At 37.3% G+C, this 23,769-nt stretch overlaps 1 protein-coding gene across 1 annotated transcript; it reads right to left on the minus strand.

Annotated features, from left to right (window-relative positions):
• Positions 1 to 5,689: 5,689 nt before the first annotated feature.
• Positions 5,690 to 23,533, minus strand: RIMOC1 (RAB7A interacting MON1-CCZ1 complex subunit 1). The gene is made up of 6 exons (XM_080804947.1): positions 23,234 to 23,533; positions 19,106 to 19,209; positions 16,200 to 16,343; positions 12,614 to 12,745; positions 11,618 to 11,732; positions 5,690 to 6,437 (listed from the first exon to the last, which is right to left on the minus strand). Exons 1-6 carry the CDS (start codon positions 23,331 to 23,333, stop codon positions 6,151 to 6,153), a joined length of 882 nt encoding a protein of 293 aa, XP_080661073.1. The 5' UTR covers positions 23,334 to 23,533; the 3' UTR covers positions 5,690 to 6,150.
• Between the last annotated feature and the right edge of the window lie 236 nt (positions 23,534 to 23,769).

Genomic DNA, 23,769 nt, shown 5'->3' on the forward strand with positions numbered 1-23,769 from the left:
ACATGCAACAAGAAAAATACACAAGCCACAAGAAAAATACATTCAAAATAATCCAGGGGCTTTAAAATTCCATTTTTGAGAAGACATAGTAGGTCTCTACATAATCTGGTTTAAACTCATTGTCAACCAGTAGTTGCTTACAATATCCAGATCTGCAATTATCCTTTTTGTGAAGATATCAAATATGGAAATTCCAAATTTCACAATCAACCTGTCCACCATTGTTATCTTGTCAAAATAGTCTCACATATAACCCAAATCACCTGTCGAAAAATTAATCCCCTTTTTTTTAAGTCTTCAAGACAAAAGGATCACCAACTTCATAAAGCTATTAGTCTATGAGGATCATGATAAGCTAAAGGGAACATATATGTAAGTCGTATGTATGTACAAATATTTAAATGCATAATTATATTTAATGTAATATACATACACCTCTCTCACACACTGTCCCTTCACATATATTAAGCAGAGTGCTTAATGCTTAATAATGAACACAATACTTACTGGCTTGAATTTATACTTCAAAAGTAAATATCTGGGGATCTAAATGTCAAATAACAAATCCAGTAAAGCCTGACAACTGAGGTTCCATGAGATCTGAACTTAAAGTTTCGTTATCTTCCTTGCATGCTCTTGCTAATGGCCAATAACTAATTCAATTGCAAGCTTACTTCTGTGAGGCTGGCCGGACAAGAGAAAGAATCATGAATTGGTTAATCATATGGCATTTCTTCTCCCTCACTAGGAGGAAGAAAGAACTAGCACAAGAAAAAAACGTTTCAAGTATGAAGTACTGAAATGATTCTCAGCTTTACAAAGAAATGTGAACACTTACAAAGGTATGGGTTATAATTATTTTTATCATGAAAATTTTTAAAACATGTATAGGAGAATTAATAATGTAATGGAATCCCACGTATCCATTAGCTGATTCAAGTTACCAATTTATGAGTCTTGTTCCATCACCATCTCTACCTAATACACACATCTACATTATCACTCAATTATTCTGGCTGATGAGTATTATATTTTTCAGCATGAATAACTGATATATAGAACTAGACTTAAGTTAAATAATAACTATTTTGAGCTCTTAGATGTGCTAAGCATCCTAAGAATTAATCCAATTGAACTAAGCAGTTTGAACATTAACTCATTTCATCTTCAGTAACCTGTGAGGTAGGTACTATTATTATTCCTTTGTTAAATAATAGGATATTAAGGTACAGAAAAGATAAATAACTTAAGTGGAGTCACATAACTAGGAAATGACAGGGCTAGTAATCAACCTCAAATCTCTGGTTCCAGAGGCCATATTCCTAACCACTATACCACCTTGTCTGAAAGTTATTAGAACCATAAGAAATAATATTCAGATGTCAACATAAACTGACACAAAGTTTTCATTCTGCCACAACACTCAGATATAAAAGAAAATGAACAAGATACAAATATGGGAATATGGTTTTATTAAAAAAAATTTTATATGCTCCAAAACATTTTATTTGGAAATCTCCACTAGAAGTAGGAAAACAAAAAACAGCAAAGAACACCAGCATGAATACATAACAAATACTTTAACTGCAGATACATTAAATGTATTTTAATATAATACTTCCAATAACATACTATCTCATACTGTGTCAAAAATAATACAAGGAAGTGACACTAGAGAACTACAGAATCCTGGATTCTGTTGCAGATAAGGTATCCTTATTAGAGCCAGGAACAGAACCCTGAAAGATGGCAAGAGAAAAGTGACACGTAATCCAAAACTAGCATGTCATCCAGTTGTGGGTTTTTAAAAATGGCATTAAAAATCTGAGTATTACCTTTAGACACATTTCCCACATTAATGAACATCATAGAATCCACAGTGTGAGTGTAAAAGTTGGAATGTAATTTTATTGCAGGGTTTTAGCCATAACTCTCACTTCACTCTACTGTATGCAAAGGAATGAGGGAAAGTCTTGTCATGATTTATACCTTAATCAACATCACATAATTCACAGTAGCCACAAACTGTATAAATGCCACAATGCAGAAAGGCTTTTAAGTTTCAAAGCCTACTTAACAACATCATCATCATCATCATCATCATAATTTGCACTGGGAAAGAACCACACAAATTTAAGGATTATGAAAAAATCCTTTAACAGAGTTTAAGTTTTTGTAACCATCAGAACACTCAAAATGTAGAGAAACTCCCAGTGTAATAAACAGTGTAATAAACACAATAAGGCCTTTAGATTATCACTCACTCATGAGTAATGCCCACACTGGAGAAAAACACCTTAAATGTAATCAAAGTAAAAAGGTCTTAAGTAATGACTCATTCCTTAATTCTGTATCAGAACTGTATCAGAAAAAACCTTTATGAATGTACTGGATGGCAAGGTATTTAACCAAAGGGTCAGAATTTGACAACACTAATGCTGAAGTACACAGGTGCCTTCCCAACCACCATAAATAATATAGTACTACTTTCCAGATTATAACAAGCCCTTTACCCTGCTTTATTTATAGTGTTAACCACTTAATACACTATAAATTTATTTTGTTAAATGTGTTAACTTCCTCCATTAGAATATAAACTCCAAAAAATTGGTGTTTTACAAAGCTGTATCATCAATGCCTAAGATGAAACCTGGCATGTAGTAGGCACGTAATAATTAGTGATGAGGAAATTATACTGCTTTCCTTATGCAGAGTATCTCTTATCTTGAAGATACTTCATTCTAAATGAAATAGAATTTACTTAGGCTTTAACATATAAAAAAATCTGTTGTTCCTTGTTTTGTAATACATCACAGTTAAGAACATTATAACTGCTATGGTCTACAAATTATTCTCCAATTGTTGGGGGATGGAAAAGTACAAAAAGCACCCAGTAGCGCCCTCAGAACTATACCAATCAGTGAGGAACCCAAGTGGTTCACAAGGGTCATGAAGGCAAAATGGAAATTTCCATTTCTGAAGAGAAAGTTATGGTTTTCTCACGTTCTAAATCTATACAATACTTTACTCCCCTGAGGAGTAATTCCTTATTTGCCTTGTCCACCACTGGTATAGAGGGCATGGCAGTTTGGAATCCAATAGCAGCAACCCTTTTGTGCAGTGTTCGGCACTTAAGAACCATGTCTCTTATTACTTAAAAAAACAAACAAACAAAAAAAAAAACTAAGGCCCTACCAATCACTAAGCACAATGTATAGATAATTTTTTTTTTAAAATACAGAGTTCACCAACTCATAAAGAACTATAAAGCAGTGCTACCCGTTTGATTAACATGGGAGGGAAGATTAAGGGAGCAGAAGCAAAGGAACATCTAACTTTGAGTGAAAAGGGCTGGAAAAAGCCTTTGGGATACAGTTATCACTGGAGTATTCACTTGGCCACAAAGAAAGGCAAAGGACTCTAGGTAGCAGTAATGAGATCTTCAAAGAGTACTGAGGAGAAAAACACATAGCATGTTAGGAAAGGAACCAAAGTACTTCCAACTGATCATGATGTTCCAAAAAGAGTCGGGGAGGGTGGCCTGTGGTTCTTAAAACCACACTAAAAATGATGTAACTCTTTATACTTAGAAAGCACAAAGGCATTTTTATAGTAAAACTTGTTGAAAAGTGGTGTTAAATAAAAATCTTAGTTGCATAGGATTAAGTGAAAAGACGGGGCAGAGATAGGGAGACATTTTCCTTATACCAAGAGGCTCTATCAGAATGTTCATATTTATCAAAAAAGAGCCTGGGGGGAACCTGGGTGGCTCAGTGGGTTAAAGCCTCTGCTTTCGGCTCAGGTCATGATCTCAGGGTCCTGGGATCGAGTCCCACATCGGGCTCTCTGCTCAGTGGGGAGCCTGCTTCCTCCTCTCTCTCTCTGCCTGCCTCTCTGCCTACCTGTGATCTCTGTCTGTCAAATAAATAAATAAAATCTAAAAAAAAAAAAAAAAAGTCTGTGTTTAAAAAAAAAAAGAGCCTGGGTTATTAGTGTTTGAGGACTGGACTAGAACGGACTAGGACATGATTACACAGGATACATTGCAGAGATTAAACAGGGAATGTGGACAGAAATTAGATTATGGCATTCCTTATTGCCCTGCACTGTGAAAGATCAAAACCACCAAAAACATGAACCAAAAAAGATTTTAGATAAAGATGAGGGTCAGTTATTTGGACATATTGAATTTAAAATTATCTAAGTGAAGACATTTAATAGGCAGTTAGAAAGAAGGCTCAGAGAGCAGAAGCTGGGATTCAAGTTGCAAGTCTAGAAGTAAGCTTAACATTATAGGTGTCAGAAGCAGCCATGGCTATGAATGACATCACCTAAGAGTAAGTTTAAAAAAAAAAAAGAGAGAGAGAGGGAGAGAGAAAGGAAAAGGGGGAGAAGAGGGATAAAGAGAAAAAGGATAGACCTCCATGGAAGAGTAATACCTAAAAGGTAGGCAAAAAAAAAAAAAAGAAGCCCCAGGGGAAATGAGGAAAGGCAGAGACTGGCTTTCAACAGCATGCAGGAAACCTCTTTCCTTCTAAAAATGGGGAAAATGAAATAAATAAATAAATAAATAAAAAATAAAAAAATAAAAAATAAAAAATAAAAATGGGGAAAATGAGTAAGGCAAAGCCAGGAAATAGAAGTTTAAGTCCTCATAGTCTTTAATATTCTGTAAGACAGGACCAAGAGCCATATGCCATGGGAGAGGACAGGACAGAGGACCTCATGAGGAAAGTGAGAGGTTTAGATTAAGCCACCATGGTAAAAGGAGAGGAGCCACACCAGAAACAAACAGAAGGCTTGTACTGAGGGCTCTCCTAGAGTTGAAGCTGAGATACTTATTAGGGATTACACTTTGAAGGGCTGCATGTACTTCACATGGGATGCAGCATTCCAGAAAAGGTTGGTGACAGGATTAATTCAACACTGAGACTTGCAGAATGGTCAGACTGAAGGACAAGGGGACAGTGGACTTGAAGGGACTGTGAAGAGCACTTCATCTGGTATCCCATATTAGGCTGAGGCTGGATAGGGAAGGAAGAAAACCTCAAAGGGACTGATGGTTTAGGAGAAAGAGGAACAGTCAAGAGAAAGAGGCTGTGAAGAAGCTAAAGAGATAGAATAGAAATAAAGGAGAAAGAAAAATCAATAAAAATGAGGAAGTGAAAAGCTGGAAAGATGTGAATTATCAATTACTAAAATTTAAGATTTCAGAAAGAAAAACTCAGGATGGTGATACTCATTCAAGGTGTAGCCATGGGAGTTAAGTTCCTGGAATGTGATGAAGTCACTGGTACAGAAGTCAAGGATATCAGCAAATTATTTGATCATCCCAAGATGACAACAGGAGTTGAGGTAGACAGTAAGCAAGATAGCAAGTTAGGTTCTCTGGCCTTTATCACTCATCTCTACTATTAAAGACAAAAATATTAAAATTTCAATACATATGAAAAGGGGCACTCTAAACACATACGAGTTAATGATGGACTAACCTGATTTTATCTTCATTACTCATTTGATAAACCATCCATTTTCTTTTAAATAAAATTGGAAAATCACTTGAAAATTTTTACATAATGCCCAATAGCATAAAAATTGTAAATGCCATGAGTAATGGTAAAACAAAAAATGAAACATTTCTCTTGTGGCATCTTTCATTATTTATCTATTCTGGAAATGAAGTATGAATACTGGTAATAATTTTTTATTTTGCCAATTTTTACATCTTTAGAATATATCTAAAGCGATGAGGAGACTTGATTTTAATCTCTGAAGCACAGCAAACTTCAAGACAGATTTAAAAATAATCTGAAGATATTTAAAATGGTCAATTTATGTCACAAAAAAGCTAATGATTAAAAAAAACTTATAAAGCTAAACTCTATTCCTACTTATTATTAGTTACAGAACATCTGCAGTTCAGGCTGAGTTAGAATAACATACACGCCATCTTAAACATTAAAGAATCGTTCTTTCATAGATTTAAAAATATATAATGAAAAATGGTGATGGCATTAAAAATAAGCAACCACGCTGGGTATCTTTATGTAGTGTAACATTCTTAAACACCGTGTCAATATGTCTTCTTTTCTGGAACTTTTCCATTTCATGGGTTGTTTTGTTTTCCTCTTTGAAAAGGAACAGATGAACTTACTGGTTAGTGTGATGCTGAAAAAAGTTTAAAATTTGTTTTGCATTTGTTGTATTCCATTCTTGTTCTTTCAGGGGTCCTTCACACACAAATACATACTTTTTCAAAATTTTTTCTCCTACTTCTCGGAAATCCAGAGGTTCTTTTTGTGTTGTGTAGCTTGCTCCAGAAACACCAGAATCCACTTCGTGATTTTCTGGCTGTTTATCTGCACAATGCTTCAATCCCCAGTAACACATTTCTCCACTGTACATCATAGCCAGCAAATGAATGTCACTAAATATTCCTGGGAAAATCATTTAGGTTGAGAAATTAGAATTTAAGTGTTTAAAAAGATAACCTGGCTACTTAAACTCTAATCAATTCCTTTTACGTCATTAAGCATTTTTCATCTTCATTTAACAATTACCCGAGAAAAGCCGTATTATCACTAATACATTCCTTATGTAATTGGCATCTCTATCTCTATTTACTTATAAAAGAGGTCCATAACCCGTACCCCCCCGGGGTACTGTCAGAGAATTTTTTAAAAATAATTATTTAGGCCACTTGTTCTTAACCCTTAGGGGATTCTCTTTAGGCCCTCTCTGAGAAGCTAATATAATCAATGAAATCTCTCCCGGAATATATACCCCAAATTCTCCATAAAATTTCAGAGTATTTGGAGACTCCATGAATCTCATCCATGAACACAACTTCTATTTTGGGATATATTCTAGGATCAGCAATACAGTTCCAGTCAAGTATTCTACACCTCCTATATTTCTATAAGAGTCTACAGAAATTATCATACATAAATATAACCCTAGGAGGCCATATAATTCTAAATTATGAAAGATGTTAAATTATATCCAAGATATTTTATATTCCCAGAAAAAAGGCATACAATGTAGGGTTGCCATCAAGAATTAAAAGCATTCTTATTATGAAATAAAGTAATTATATAATTAAATATTTGTGGCACACTAAGTATATTAATTTGGTAGACAGACAGAGAGACCTAGAATCAAAAGATTTGGGTATAAATTATTGACTATGATTTTGGAAAACTTTGAGCCTAGGTTTGCAAATCTGAAAAACCTCTTATTTTATGGAGTTGTCTTAAGGAATACATACATAAAAATATATAAAAGAGTTGTAGAAACCATAAAATGCTATTAAACATTAACTTCTCGAAGCTGCTAGAATACAAATAAATGATTTACTCTAATGTATGATTAGAAAAGTTTACCTCACATCAATGAGTATTATAATCTCAGCTGCTCACCTAATATGGCTCATCAGAAATGACTATGATGGTACCAGAGATATACAAATAGAAGAAATATCCAACATTCAAATCTATCATAGTTTCTATTGTCTTGAATCTACTGCAAGCTTTTTAGTCTCAGAATTTGTCCCTACAGTTATCCCCTTCACTTCACCTCAAATTCAGGTTCTAGTGCCACCAAGAGAAAAACAGGTTTAGCAGATGACTCGTTAAACCATCAATAAAAGAAATAGTCACTTAAGAGCAGAATCTGAGGCCTATGTTCATGAAAATGATAGGCTACTCTACATTAATTATACTTTCTATGAATAAAACATTATATACATATTGTAAAAGTGTTATGTACTATGTTTAAGTATAAACATTTATTATTGTAAATGATATATAGATATTAATAAATATAACCATTTCTTTTCACTATTCCTTTAGTTAAAAGATCATAAACCTCAGAGAGGAAGGATTAGACGTTATTCAGAATTATATTTTGGATCAGTTATGGCATTTTGTTGAATGCATGTCATTTTTATTTTTGTGATCCTATACCTTGTCTAGTTATTCCTAAAAAGAATGGTAGAGGGGAATAAAAAGATAGAAACAAAAATGGAGGGAAGGATGAACTTTTAAGCAGGCTAGAGCTTTGGGAGGAGGAACAGAAGTATGTCTCACAAAGTGAAGCCGCTTGGGAAGGGTGGGAGGAGTGTTTGCCTAGGGGATATATGGGATACAATTTGTGCCCAAATCCAAGCCTCATTCTTTTTATTAACAAGGAGTGACTGCTGAACAGGGGACACAGGTACCCCGTGAGAAAATGTTACTAGAGAGAATGAATGGCTATATGCTAAAGAGTGGTTCCCAAACTTGAGCCTACATTAGGATTACCTGGACATGCTAACATGTTGATTGCTGCATCCCCAACTCTAGAGCTTCAGATTCGAGTATAGTGTTGAGCCTGAGAATGTGCATTTTTCACAAAATCGTAGCACTTATGGTGATGCTGATTCAGAGACTATGCTAAGCTACTGCTGTTAAGTATCAACAGAAGAAATGAACAATGTAAATTAGGTACTTTCTCGCTCTCAACTTCCCCAAGGATTCCACTACTATCTAGCTGTAGAGTTTTTGTTCCTATGAACTTTCCTTGATATTTTTTCTCTTAATGCTCTGCATGGTTTTCAGTAAAACATTCCACTTTGCACTATGCAAGTCAGTGCACTTGGTAAAACACATGTGATAATGGGGGATGCAGGTAGGGAAGAGGAGAATAACCCACAAAGTGAGAAGGGGGGCTGAAAGACTTCTATAGGAAGGAAAAAAAAAGGCGACCAGATTGTTATCCACTAGGAAGAGTGATGTCTAAAATCTGGTGATACTTTGGGAGCTTCCTTTTTTTAAAAAAAGATGTTATTCATTTATTTATTTATTTGACAGGCAGAGATCACAAGTAGGCAGAGAGACAGGCAGAGAGAGAGAGGTGGAAGCAGGCTCCCTGCTGAGCAGAGAGCGGGGGACCCTGGGATCATGACCTGAGCTGAAGGCAGAGGCTTTAACCCACTGAGCCACCCACACCAATTATGGGAGCTTCTTAAAAAGAAATTCTCACACTCCATATATTGAACTGACCCTGCAGGGGGTATACAGAAATCTATTAATTTTTAACAAGCTACCCAGGCAAATAGTAATGCTAGTTCAGAGCTGCTTCTTTTGGGGATCTAAAATCCCAAGTTCTGGGTTAAGCTACGAGGCAAAATGCTGCTGAAAAGACACCACGGAGGTCCTCAATGGTATGAAAAAGGTCATAAACCAAGGGTGTGCAAAACTCAGGAGTACTTTGATTTAATCCCTTGACTCCAGGGTTATTCTGATAAGGCTATTTCTACACAGGCCCACAGAAGAATGAGGCTCAGAAATGACATAAAGAGGATTACTGAAGACATTATTTGGTAATTTTTAAAAGCTAAAAATTTAATGGCATATATAAGTAATGTTCAGAGGACAAAATAATTATCTCATCTTGGAAAAAGAAATAACAATCATACTAAGTATACAGTGCTTTGAGTTTTACCTAAAGTTGGGTAAATTATCATTAAGATCTGGCCACAAAAATATTTTGTTAATTCATATAAACTTTTTAAATTAATATTAAGGATTATTCAGAATTATGCTTCCCCCTCTCTACTGGGGTTTCAGGAGTAATTCAGCCTGTGAAAGACAGTCTTGCTAGCTTCTACTACATCTTGAAAAAGAAGTAGGGAAAAGCAAACTGCTTTAGATGACAGCAAGAAGCTAACACCAGAAGAGGACCTAGCCCTATGGCAAAGTGCTAGGGAACAGGTATGTTTTCCTTCTTCCTGGAAAGAAGATCTGTCCCTCTGGATTCTTCTGTTGAAGAAGCAGTGGAAGCTAGGGACTAGTGCAATCAAATTATGATTTAAGAGAAGACACCAGTACCAAAAACATCCTAGAGAAAATTCCAGGCCATAAAAGTATCCTACCCTATAACTAGTAATGGGAGAATAAGAGAAATTGGTGATCTTCTTACTTTCTTTCATTTTAAATGGGCTTTGGTGCCAATCCTGCTGTTTCTCTTCTATCAATCCATGCGGGTGGATAAAATTTTAGAAAGGCCATTGCCAATGCAGCTAATCACTGTACTAGTTATCTGAAAGAAATACTTCCTACAAATATGTCAAAATACCTGATGCTTGTCAAAATAGCATGCCCACTGGAATGGCACTTGGTATTCACAATTTTTAGGACAAACTACTTGCCTGAATTAACTGAAAGTAATAACTTTCAGTAGCCAGTTAATGATACTTAAATCATGCTGTTTTTTCTAAACAATGTTTCCAATGGAAAAGCCTACAGGAGCTAACAAAGAAAAATATTTAAAAATATACTTATAAAATTAAACTATAGTATTTTCCCTAAGTTTTCTTCTTCTTCCCCATATTTGATATTTCCCCTTTCCCCATCACAGTTTCAGATGGAAGTATAAAAGACAATTTACGCATATAATGGAATGTTATTCACCAGGTATGTGACCTTTAGCAGATCATCTGGCTTATTAGGACCTCAGTTCCTCCATTTATAAAAAGATGGTAAAAATAAGTGGTTCTTCCCTCTCACACCTCAGTCTAAAACCCAAGTGATGAATGAGATCATCACTTGGGTTTGCAAGGCTTTCACGTTATCTTATTTAATCTTCACAATAACTCCAATTTGTTTAAGAATACATAGCAAGTAAAAGAGCTGGAATATAAACCCTAACATTTTTAAGTGCATAGATATTTATGACAGGAACTAACAGTTGCCACCCTATACTCATTCTTCCCTTCTTTCTCAGTTAAGAGATAATTTTATTTGGGATGGCAATGTATCAAGTAAAGGGCTATCCAGTACATCCCAGGTTCCCTTGTACCTGTATGAAGTCATGTGACTAAATTCTTGCCAGTGAAATGCAGGTGGAAGTTTAAGTGTCAGAAACTTCTAAGAAGGTTGTTCTTTTAGTCTTGGCTGAAAGAAACATCCTTTGCCATTCCTATAGACTGAAACATAGGTAAGGTGAAAGGAGCTCAAGCGTGGCACCTGAGTGGCTCAGTCAGTTAAGCGGCTGCCTTCGGCTCAGGTCACGATCCCAGGGTCCTGGGATTGAGTCCTGTGTCCAGCTCCTTGCTCATTGGGGAGCCTGCATCTCCCTTTCTGTCTCCTGGCTGTCGTTCTCACTCTTTATCTCAAATAAATAAAAGAAAAAGAGAAAGAAAGGAGCCCCAAGAGCATCCTGAGACACTGAGAATGCAGTATCCTCAACGGGAAGTCTTGCTGCACAACTCTGGGAAGTGTTTACATGGTGGTCTATATAAACTGCCTCCCTCTGAGGCCATAAGCTGTAGTTCTGAAGATGATGGAGGAAAAAGGTAGGAACCCGATGATGCCCTGGAGCCGCCATAACCAACTCCACACCATTTTTATGTGACAGGGCAACATGATATATAATCCTCCCAGAATTGCTAGAAAGAGATTAGCAGTAGTTTTCTATATTATAGGAGAAGATATTTAAATTTTTTAAAGGCCCTGTTATTATTTTTTGGTATATAATGTAACCTGAAATTCATTTAAATCAGAGTTAAGTCTAATAAACTTCTTAAAATTTTTTAAAAACCTTCAAAACAGAAAACTTCAAAAAGAGAGCACATTACCTTCACTCAGTAATTTAGCTGTGTCTAAGTCTTGGAAAGAAACTCCTTCATTTAACTGGACAGGACACCGATAATTTAACATCTGTAGCAAGTAACTGATTCCATCCATAAGGTACTAAATGAAAGTCAAAGTCAAAGAATTACAAGTATTACATGCAGAACTGTAGAAACTTCAAATGCTAATTTTCCCGCCACTCTTTATTCAACAGAAAACTGGCCAAGATGTAGACATATCTTATGGTTATTATATTACAATGGTAGAAGGACCCACCACCCCAAACACTTTTATAAATGTAACCTTCCAAATGCTCCAATTAGCAAAAAACCACGGAGAAAAAAAAATTAACCAAGAACACATGATTCAGTAATATTCTTGCCAAAATGTTATCAGAGGAAGAAAAGGATGAAGATAATAAAGATGAGTTCAATAACAATTTATTAAAATATGTATGCACTTATAATTTAGAAAGATTATGATCAAACTTTTATATCAAGTGTGACCTCTCACTTCCAGGCCCACATAAACCATGTGTACAATTAACTCAAGTTAGACTTCCTAGTGATACTTAACACTAAGATTTACTGATTCAGTCAGAAAAGCCAAGATGAATCAGAGGGCTACAGTATTCTAGCAGCAGGGTCACGGTGGTTCTTTATGAGTGATCTGCTGACAGACAGGTTCACAACCAAGTTTGTTTCCTTCAGGCCAAAAATATGCTTAGAAATTAATATAGACTGTCTAGCTTGTAGTTTAAAAAATAACAATTCAAAACTTAAAAAAAGCACACAGAATTTCCCAGTTTGCAAGGCTTTCATATCATCTTATTTAATCTTCACAATAACTCCAATTTGTTTAAGAATACACAGCTAGTAAGTAAAAGAGCTGGAATATAAACCCAGACTACTGACTCCACCACTTTTCTTAATACAGCAAGGACAGCTTTTTGAAACCTATAAATGTTAATGATCAAAAATGCATAAGGAATGCCCTTTTACCTTTTTAAGCAAATTGGATTTTCTTGTGAGCCACTCCCTCCTTTTGGTCAGAGAATGACAATACATATAGAGTAGGGCTCCCCGTCTCCAAGAGAGACATTCCAGGAGTTCATCCCCAAGCAAATCGCAGGGCTGAAACAACAAAGACATAGCTAAAAAAAGAAACCTTGCATCTGTAAAAATCAAAATTAATTTCAAAATATTGAGCAATTCAGAAAACTTTCATTTCACAAAATTTGACCTTTACTTATAGCTACTTACACATGAATGCCTTACTTTGAATTAGAAGTACAGAAATCTATTGCTACATGAAAATTAAAATAACTATTCCAACTTACTTTTTTTAAAATTATATTTATTTATCTGACAGAGAAAGATCACAAGTAGGCAGAGAAGCAGGCAGAGAGAAGTGGGGAAGCAGGCCCCCTGCTGAGCAGAGAGCCCGATGCGGGGCTGGATCCCAGGACCCTGGGATCATGACCTGAGCCGAAGGCAGAGGCTTAACCCACTGAGCCACCCAGGTGCCCCCCAACTTACATTTTTTTTTTACAAAATAAATGTTTCAGTATTTTAGTAGCTAATTCTAATATATCTAAAATAAAAGTTTTTCATAATCTAATTAAAAAGATAACTTTTCATTCAATAAGTGGTGTGGGAAAACTGGATAGCTACATGCAAAAGAATGAAAATGGGCTACTTTCTTACACCATAAGCAAAAATAAACTCAAAATGGATCAAAGATCTCAATGTAAGACCTGAAACCATAAAACTCCTAGAAGAAAACACAGGCAGTAATTTCTTTGATATTGGCCTTAGCAAACTTTTCTAGGTATGTCTCCTGGGGCAAGGGAAACAAAAGCAAAAATAAACAGAAAAGAAATAATAAAGAAAGAAAAAGAAAACATCAAAATAAAAAGCTTCTGTATAGCAAAGGAAACCATCAGCAAAATTAAAATGTAACCTACTGAATGGGAGAAGATAATGTACACATGATATATCCAGTAAGATGTTAATATCCAAAACATTAAAGAACGTATACAACTGGGGCACCTGGGTGGCTCAGTGGGTTAAAGCCTCTGTCTTAAAAAAAAAAAAAAAAAAAAAGCCTCTGTCTTCGGCTCAGGTCATGATCCCAGGGACCTGGGATGGAGCCCTGCATCAGGCTCTCTGCTCACCAGGAAGCGTGCTTCCTCCTCTCTCTCTGCCTGCCTCTCTGCCTAGTTGTGATTTCTCTCTGTCAAATAAATTTTAAAAAAAAAGAACGTATACAACTTAACACAAAAAAAACCCCAAATCATCTGACCAAAAAGTGAACAGAGGACCTGAACAGATATTTTTCAAGAGAAGATATATACAGAGATGGCCAAAGGGCACATGAAAAGATGCTCAATATCACTAACCATCAGAGAAATGCAAATCAAAACGAGATATCACCTTGCATCTATCAGAATGGCTAGAATCAAAAAGACAAGAAATAAGAAGTGGGGGCGCCTGGGTGGCTCAGTGGGTTAAAGCCTCTGCCTTCGGCTCAGGTCATGATCCCAGGGTCCTGGGATCCAGCCCTGCACCGGGCTCTCTGCTCGGCAGGGAGCCTGCCTCCTCCTCTCTCTCTGCCTACTTGTAATTTCTGTCAAATAAATAAATAAAATCTTTAAAAAAAAAAAAGAAATAACAAGTGCTAGTAAGGATGTGGAGAAAAAGGAACCATCATACACTGTAGGTGGGAATATAAATCGGTGCAGCCACTGTAGAAAACAATATGGAGGTTCCTCAAAAAATTAAAAACAGAACTACCATATGATCCACTGATGGATCCACTAGTATGTAATTCCATTAGTGCGTATTTACCCAAAACAAAGACTAACTTGAAAAAAAAATACACACACTCCTATGTTTATTGCAGCATGATTTACAATAGCCAAGGTACGGAAGCAACCCAAATGTCCATCTATAGATTAATGGGTAAAGATGTGGTGTACATATACAAAGGATTGTTATTCAACCGCAAAAAAGAATGAGGTCTTGCCATTTGGGACAACATGGGCAGACTCAGTATCATGCTAAGTGAAGTAAGTCAGACAGAGAAAGACAAATACCATATGATTTCACTAACATGTGAAATCTAAAAAAAAACAAAACAAATGAAAAAACAAACAAAAAGCAGAATCAGACTCATAAATACAGAGAACAAAATGATGGTTGCCAGAGGGATGGGCAAAATGGGTGAAGGTGAATACAGGCTTCCAGTTATGGAATGAGTTAAGTCACAGGGGAAAAAGGTACAATGGTACTGAAATAGCCTTGTAAGATGTAGCTACACTTATGACCATAGCATAACATACAGAGCTGTTGAATCACTATCTTGTACACTTGAAACTAATGTGACATTGTATGTCAACAATATCTAAAAAAAAATAATTTTAAAAAAGGGTAACTTTTCAGAAATATGTTACCTGAAACAAGATCACACTTATCTGTACAAATGCTAGAATAAAATAATGAAGATATATTAAAAAAACAGTTTTAATAAATCGAACTTTTAGTGACGCCTGGGTGGCTCAGTCCATTAAGCATCTGCCTCCAGCTCAGGTCATGATCCCAGGGTCCTGGGATGGAGTTCCGCATCAGGCTCCCTGCTTAGCCAGGAGCCTGCTTGTCCCTCTTCCTCTGCCCCTCTCTCCACTCTTGCTCCCTCACATGTGCACACACACTCTCTCTCTCTCTCAAATAAATAAAATCTTAAATAAATAAATAAATAAGGCTGTTTCCTGAGTTAAGATTCCTAAAATGTGATTTCATTCTTTATCCCTATTAAAAAAATCAATCAACCAAACTTTTACTATGATGTATCATTTAAAACTTGGGATTATGTGTTTCCACAGTTGGCATCCCCTGATAAACACATAGAGAAAAAAAAATATCCTAGGTAAAGAGAGCCGGCAGGCAGTTAAAGAATTATTTGCTTGAAAGAGTAGCTGGGTCTAGGGATAAAAATCTTGGAATCATCTAAACAGGACACTAGAAAGCATGTGAACAAGTTATGAAGCAGGACAGAACAGAGACGATCAGAGATGAGGACGATATCCTTGACAAGGGCCTATCTTTCCAGGACGGGAGAGAGGGGAGATGCCTAGGAAAGAGCAAGAGCAAGGCTCTGAGACATGAAGAGGCGCCAGCAGGACCTCAGACGGATGGGGTAATCAATGGGAAGGAAAGCAGCAAATGTCTAGGGGGATGAGAACTGTAAAAAGGACAAAAGAGATGTGGTAATTAGATCACTAGGGACTTTCAGGAAAACAGAACCTGCAAAAGTAAAGGGAACAGAAACAGCAAATATCTGTGTTTAGAAAATGATCAGGCACCATCAATCCCAACACAATTCCATCATGCAAATATTCTGAAACATATCTGTGATACTTTAGTTATGATGTTGGTCTGAAGTGTTAAACTCTCATATATCCCTCCTTTAATCTTAATTTAAAATAGAGACAAACACACATTCCAGATGAAAAATTACAGACTCTGAAGAGCAATACAGCAAGAATCAGCACCATTTCACTATAATTTACAGGAGTGCAAAACTTACTTTTGGATGCATATTATTTTCTTTAACTAAAATTTCTGGTTCTGAAAGAAAACTGATCAGCTCTTTTACTTTCTGTGAAGAATCTTCAGGAAAATCTTCATCTACTAGTTTGTTCTCCTCAAAATATGTCATGTCCAAAATTGCCTGAAGTAAAAGGGAAAAAAAAGAATATCCATAAAAACATGAGTAATTCTTAAAGTTTAACCTTAGATATACAGATGTTTTATTAGACAGTTAAATCTTCAGCACAATATTTAAATTTGAAAAGTTGGAAAAATGTCTAAAAAATATTATCTGTATATGTAAAGAATCTGTAAATATATAGAAAATATAATCTGAGATGCACTTTATAGGAAACTTCATAGGTATTTTACTAAAATACTGAATTAATGATTTTGCTTCTCTCGAAAAAATAAGTAAATAAAATGGAGACTTTAGATAAGCTAATCACATGATATAATTATGAAAAATAAAATTATTATGCTCTTTGCAATTTACACATAATACTTCTTGAACATTTTCTCAATGCTTGCTATATCAATTTAAGGTGAATAGCTCTAGTTTTACATATTTAATCTTCAAAGGATTTGTTTCCTCAAGTGCAGAACCAGCATTTGGGTGATATGTATCCTGCTACCCAATAAAGGCAGCATTATCAACAACATTATGCAATTTAAACACCAAATCTCTAACATTCCTAAATACACGGATGCTCTGTTCAAGTACCTTAAAACTAACCAACACTTTCTCTTTTTTTAATTTATTGGACTAAGACTAAGGAAACTGAGTTCTACCACTAATCACCTAACTAACCGAGGACAAGACTATTTTCTTTTGTTGATAAAATGAAAAAATTGCTTTTCAAAGCTCCTTGCTTTGAGGATAAAATGAATTAACATCTGTAACGCACACAGAACACGAACTAGCACACAGGATTACTTAAGTGCTAAGTGTTCTTGTTTGGAAGGCTTAAGCCACAAAGGGCAAGAAATTATCTTATGGAGAATTACCTGTTGATTCAGAACCAAAATTAGGGTCCAAGGAAGCCTACAGAATTTAAATCTGTATCTCTAGGCCTTTCATCTTATCTTTAGGAGTAAATTAAAACGTTTAGGGTCACTTGGCTGGCTCAGTCAGTAGAGCATGCGACACTTCATCTCAGGGTCATGAGTTTAAAGCCCCATGTTGGGCATGGAGCCTACTAAAAAAAATATTAATAATAAATAAATAAAATGTTTAGAACTCTTCCACGTGAAAGACATGAAACAAGCACGGAGTCTTCCAAAGGGAAAGAAAGCCAGGCAAAGCTCTGCCAAATAACAGCGGGCCTTTGAGGTTTGTGAGTACAGTTTTTACAGGCTCATTGAACCATGATATCTGAAGGCAGAACCCAGCTTCCTAACAGAAAGCAGAGTGCCAGGCACCTAAGTGCTACACCTTCGCAATCATGTAAGAGCATGGGAAGCACTCTGTCAACTATAAAGTGCTACAAGAATGTTAGTTACATAATGGAATTATGTTTTTCTTTTTTATTGTTTTTTTTAGAAATTTATTTTATTTTTTAAATTTATTTATTTGACAGACAGATCACAAGTAGGCAGAGAGGCAGGCAGAGAGAGAGAGAGGAGGAAGCAGGCTCCCTGCTGAGCAGAGAGCCGGATGCAGGGCTTGATCCCAGGACCCTGGGATCATGACCTGAGCCGAAGGCAGAGCCTTTAACTCACTGAGCCACCCAGGCACCCCTGGAATTATGTTTCTTTCTTTTTTTTTTTTTTTAAAGATTTTATTTATTTATTTGACAGACAGGTTACAAGTAGGCAAGAGAGGCAGGCAGGGAGAGAGAGGAGGAAGCAGGCTCTCCGCAGAGCAGAGAGCCCGATGTGGGGCTCGATCCCAGGACCCTGGGATCATGACCTGAGCCGAAAGCAGAGGCTTTAACCCACTGAGCCACCCAGGCGCCCCTGGAATTATGTTTCTTAATGTCAACTTGCCTCAGCAGTGTTTGAAAAAACCAAGAAAACAGGTCTTGTCCACAAAGTGACTGGACTTTTAAAGTTTAATGTCAACTTGCCTCAGCAGTGTTTGAAAAAACCAAGAAAATAGGTCTTGTCCACAAAGTGACTGGACTTTTAAAGTAAAAATGGGGGTGGGGCACAGAAAAATCTTATAGACCTACATGACACTTGCAGGAGAGTTATGTTGAAAATCCTAAGAAAAGATGAATTTCAGGGGGAAAAAAATAATCAAGGCTTGACAGAGATCTTCATTCCTTTCTAATAACCTTCAAGAACTTGGGATGCCTGGGTGGCTCAGTTGGTTAAGCAGCTGCCTTCAGCTCAGGTCATGATCCCAGCGTCCTGGGATCGAGTCCCACATCGGGCTCCTTGCTTGGCAGGGAGCCTGCTTCTCCCTCTGCCTATGCCTGCTCACTCTCTCTCCCTCTCTCTCTATGACAAATAAATAAATAAAATTAAAAAAAAAAAAAAAAAAGAACTTGGAAATTGCATGTATTTGGGTTTGCTTAATTATATATAAAGAGAAGCAATTCTGTGGTCTCCAAGATTTTTTCCCTTAATACATTAGATAATAAATCTTACTTTTCTGTATATTGCCTCAAAGTTCAAGTCCATATGTTTTTTATACATAGGTCTTTTTGACAAAAATTAAACACTTTGTTTTTATTTTAAAGTTATTATTTAGAAGTAATCTCTACACCCAACATGGTGCTCTAACTTACAACCTCCAGATGAAAAGCTGCATGATCTACCAACTGAGTCAGCCAGGTGCCCCCCAAGTCAAACACTTTAGAGAATAAACTGGTTTCGCCACATCTAAACTTCGGAGTCAGTCATCTCATATAGGCAATCTTCTCCATAATATGTCAGAAATCACATCTGTTTCAGTACCTGTGTGTAAAGTTCTAGAAGATTTGATGGATTTGAACATTCTTTGTCTTCACATAGAAGTTTCAATTTTTCTAGAGCTGCAGAGGCCCGAATTAGAAAGTGATCTGTAAGAGATAAAATCGTGAAGATTAGTTCATATAGTTTTAAAGTGTTAAAAAGGTGTACCTGAAATGATACTATGTTATAGCACTGAAGCAGCATGGTATTAATATCTTTGTAAAACATGAAGTACTGGGGCGCCTGGGTGGCTTAGTCCTTAAGCATCTGTCTTTAGCTCTGGTCTTGATCCCAGGGTTCTGGATAGAGCCCCGAATTGGGCTCCCTCCTCGGCAGGAAGCCTGCTTCTCCCTCTTCCACTCCCCCTGCTTGTGTTCCCTCTCTGTCTCTCCCTCTAATAAATGGAAAAAATCTTAAAAAACCCCCCCAAAACATGAAATATCATAATGCCTAATCCTTCTTAACAAATTTATCATGGTAATTTATTCTGGAGAGCTAGAATGGACTTCTAGATTCAGTTGTCATTTCTTAAATGCAATTTGTATTTTCATTTTCATGATGCTGCTTTTATGATGTTCACACACGATGTTTAAGTAATAAATTTAACTTTTATTGGAATAGTACAAGCAATATACATAAATCTACACAAAGGGCTTCCACTGAACTTGTAATTTCATAAATGAATTTTCTAAAATAGGATTAAGTCAAATGCCTCATAAAATGTAAGCTGAGCAATTATAACTTTATCCCATGTCTGCGTATTTATATATGTAAATAGCTGTTACAATTAATTAAAATTATATAATCTATTTGCACATTTTATTCCTTTAAAAACCTAGAAATGGAAAAAATTACCTAATTCTTTCAAAGAAGGAATTGAGTATTCTAGTATGTCCTCTAAAAACAATTCACCCTCTCTCCCCTCCACATTGTCTACTTTCTCCCTTTTCTTTAATGTCATATTCCCTTTGCTTCTACAGTTTTACTTTTTCTTATGGATTTTTCCTACAAAGTGTCCATACCAAGGTGCTAGGTATCTACCCTTCTGTACCATCTCATGTCAAATTTAGACACGGCCACCATCAAGATACTAAAGTCCTTGAGTTTGCCCCTCTGTGCTTCCTTTCTGAAATATGTACCCTTTCCAACACTAGCCAATGAACAGAAAATGTAATACTTGGCACAGGCCCATCTGATTCAGCTTTAGCACTTACACAAATAGCTAAGCTGTTCACTGTTGAAGTAAAGGCACTACCAGCTTTAGTCTGCTGGTAATCATACGATGACCTCAAGTTTTCCTAGGTGAGGCCTAATCTTTATCTAAATCAGATTCTGATTGTTTTTTTTTTTTAAGATTTTATTTATCTATTTGAGAGAAAGAGTGCACGAAAGAGAGAGAGAGAGAGAGAAAGAGAGAGAGACTGAACAGGGGCAGAAGGAAAGGGAGCAGCAGACTCCCTGCCAAGCAGGAGCCCGTAGTGGGACTCACCCTGGGATCATGACCCTAGCCCGCAGCAGACGCTAAACTGAGCCACCCAGGTGCCCTTCCGATTGCTTTTAAAGCCCACTATTCACATGAATTGAAAGATACTTTGTTAGCACTGCCCTCCCTCCACAGCCCAGAATTAGCATCTATACAACCCCGAAAAAAAAAGACTCTACTGTGAAGTGAAATTATATGGAACATGGCACTCCTTATTGTGCTTCTTTAGGACCTGAGTTGGTATTTTCTTTTTAAATTGCAAGATTATTTTAAATGTAAATAAAGACTTGCACTGAATTCAGTAAACCATTGCTGAAGGAGTAGCTCACATAAACTCGTAAGTACAGTGGAGGGGGGATAATGGCTCACATTTTAGCACACTTTTATAAAATGCAATACTTTCACCAGAACCATTCAGTCAAAGAAACACTTGGCAAGGGATAGACAAGTGATTATTACATAATCCTGAAAAAAAGTCCATCTCATGGCATACCTCCATATAGTAAACACAGCATGTTTGTACAATGAGAAATAAAAAACAAAAATTGACTCAGTAATAAAAAGAGCATTCTTAGATGGAATATGTAGCCACATTCCATCTGATCTGATCTGAAGTAGAAAATAGGAACTATCAAACCCTACAACTTAATAAAAATACATAGTTGTTACATTAAAGGGCACATTTTGAGTCAATATTATTTTTGTTGTGTGGAAAAGAATGTCAAGTGCAGGGGCAGCTGAGTGGCTCAGTCCGTTAAGCATCTGCCTTCCATGCAGGTCATGATCCAAGGGTCCTGGGGTCAAGCCCACTGGGCTCCCTGCTCAGTGGGGAGTCTGCTTCTCCTTCTTCCTCTGCCCCTCCCTCTCCATTCGTGCTGTCTCTTGATTTCTCTCTCTCAAAAAAATAAAATCTTAAAAAAGAATGCCAAGTTCAGTTCAAATATGAAACCATGTTTTAAACTTCATAAAATAAAAATATCTTGCTATTAATACTTATTAATGGCTCATAACATGGATCACTATCATTTTAATTTTAGTAAATTTTCACAACTTTAAAGTCTCCCAACAAGGAGCACCTGACTGGCTCAGTCCGTAGAGCATGCAACTCTTGATCCTGTGGTTATAGGTTCGAGCCCCATGTTGTATGTAGAGATTACTTAAAAATAAAATCTTCTGGCCCCTGGGTGGCTCAGTGGGTTAAAGCCTCTGCCTTCAGCTCAGGTCATGATTCTAGGGTCCTGGGATCGAGCCCCACATGGGGCTCTGGGAGCCTGCTTCCCTCTCTTTCTGCCTGCCTCTCTGCCTACTTGTGATCTCTGTCTGTCAAATAAATAAAATCTTAAAAAAAATAAAATAATAAATAAAATAAAATCTTTAAAGATAAAATCTCCCAACAAAAATATAAAGCACTTTACTTTTACTTCCACCGCTCATTCTAGTCTGGATTAAAGAACTCTTCCACGGGAAAATGAAAATGGCTTTCGGGTTCAGAGATAAACGAATAAAAACACTCTTCGACCTCTTTAGACTGGTTTAAATGGAGCGGTGGTGGGGTGGATTTCACTGTATAGTTTATTTAGAGGTAATCTGGATACACTTTCCAGTAATAGCCACTACAGTCCAAAAACTATTCAGATGAACCCTGGGATAAGCTTACCAGGTACCAAAAAAGAAATCAGCTTCAGGGTGATCTGTCGGTTTTTAAGAACATACTCCTAAGAAAAGATAATCCAGCAAATAATCTTCACTGGAACTTGAGCCGTTTCATTGTGGACCCTACTCAATAAACTCACCATCAATCATCTGGCAAAATGTTTCAATACTATTTTCCTGTGAGTCTGATGACAACGAGTCAGTCCACAAAAATTTAAAAACCTACCTGTATAATGGCTCAAAACTCAAGAAGAAAGTAATGTAGAACCTATGGGAAGCTGAAATGTAATAAAAGAGAACTGGACTTAAAACTAAAAGTCGAGAAAAAGAAATTTATAAATAAATAATAATAATAATAATAAGTAAGAGTCCAGGTAATTCTCTAAGCCAGTCTGTCCGAAGAAAACCATTTACACACTTCCAAATTAAGTGTTCTAATGCTAACAGAGCCCTTATGAGAACTGAGATGATATATATGAATCATCCAAACTATACCAATGTAAAGCTCTTCCGGAGAATACTACTTACAGTTGGATTCAGAATCCAAAACAGAAGAAATGTATAACGCAGCAATGAAAAAGTGGAACTGTTACGCGCGTCTAGCTATCTTCACTGCATCCAAAACAACCATTGCTGGTTTGTGTACTACCAGACACCTTCAAACACTCATTTAAACTTCTATACTTTTATCCAGATCTTAACCTTTTCCCAGTCGCTTGCAAGATAAAGACGAGCGGCACGGATTTGAGATGTAAGCGGTTATCATGGGTTATGAAAAGATGCAGTTTAGACGCAAATGCCCTACCATAAGGGAACGTGGGTTCCTGGAGGTGGACAACCGACCCTGCAGCGAGGGTCAGAAGCCCAACACCTTGGGGAGCTCTGGTCTGGGAACTATACTGACCACAGGCCGAAGCCTCCAGCCTCTACCGCCACAGAGTGCCAGCTTTGAACTATGGCTGGCCCACCCGCCCCCCTCTCCTCGGCTCCCTCACCATCTTCGCCGGCGGCTTCGCTAAGCTGCTGTATATGGGCCTGAGCCAGGTCCCCGAGCTCTTCCACTCGCCTCACCACACTGGAACCAGCGGCCGCCATGGCCACAACGGGCGGGCGCGCCCCAGCCACGTGACTGCGCCAGCCCGCGGTCACCTGATTTCCCGGCGCAGGCGGGGCGTGAGGGCGGAGCTCGTCGGGCTGGTGGGAAGGAACCCCCTCTCCGTAAGAGGGCTTGCACTGGCGGATAAATGTGGTTACCGTTTATTTTCTTCCTTTCTGACTTCCCCTCCCTCCAGAATCCAGGGCAAGCGGCGAACATGACGTCAGAGTACGCCTCTCTCCCGCCCCCTCCTTTAAACCAATCAGGGAAGCTGTCCACGCCCTGACGTTGGTCCAATGGGAAGCCAGCTTTCTCCGCGGGCGCTCGGAGGAGAGGGTGGATGCGACTGGCTGGAGGTGGTTGGCTGGCGGTTCTTGCTGTTGGGTCTCTGGCCCGAGGCAGCTGTAGTCTGTAGGGTAGACGGGAAGCTCTGGA

This window comes from Martes martes (assembly GCF_963455335.1).
Source record: "Martes martes genome assembly, chromosome: 5".
Taxonomy (NCBI): Eukaryota; Metazoa; Chordata; class Mammalia; order Carnivora; family Mustelidae; genus Martes; species Martes martes.

What these genes read in the sequence shown, in the direction of transcription:
- RIMOC1 (XM_080804947.1), bottom strand. Translation starts at nt 23,333, where the DNA reads ATGGCGGCCGCTGGTTCCAGTGTGGTGAGGCGAGTGGAAGAGCTCGGG. An exon ending in CGAAGCCGCCGGCGAAGATG is followed by an intron (nt 19,210 to 23,233) that starts GTGAGGGAGCCG and finishes TATCTCTTACAG; the next exon opens with ATCACTTTCTAATTCGGGCC. An exon ending in AGCTAAATTACTGAGTGAAG is followed by an intron (nt 6,438 to 11,617) that starts GTAATGTGCTCT and finishes TGATTTTCCCAG; the next exon opens with GAATATTTAGTGACATTCAT.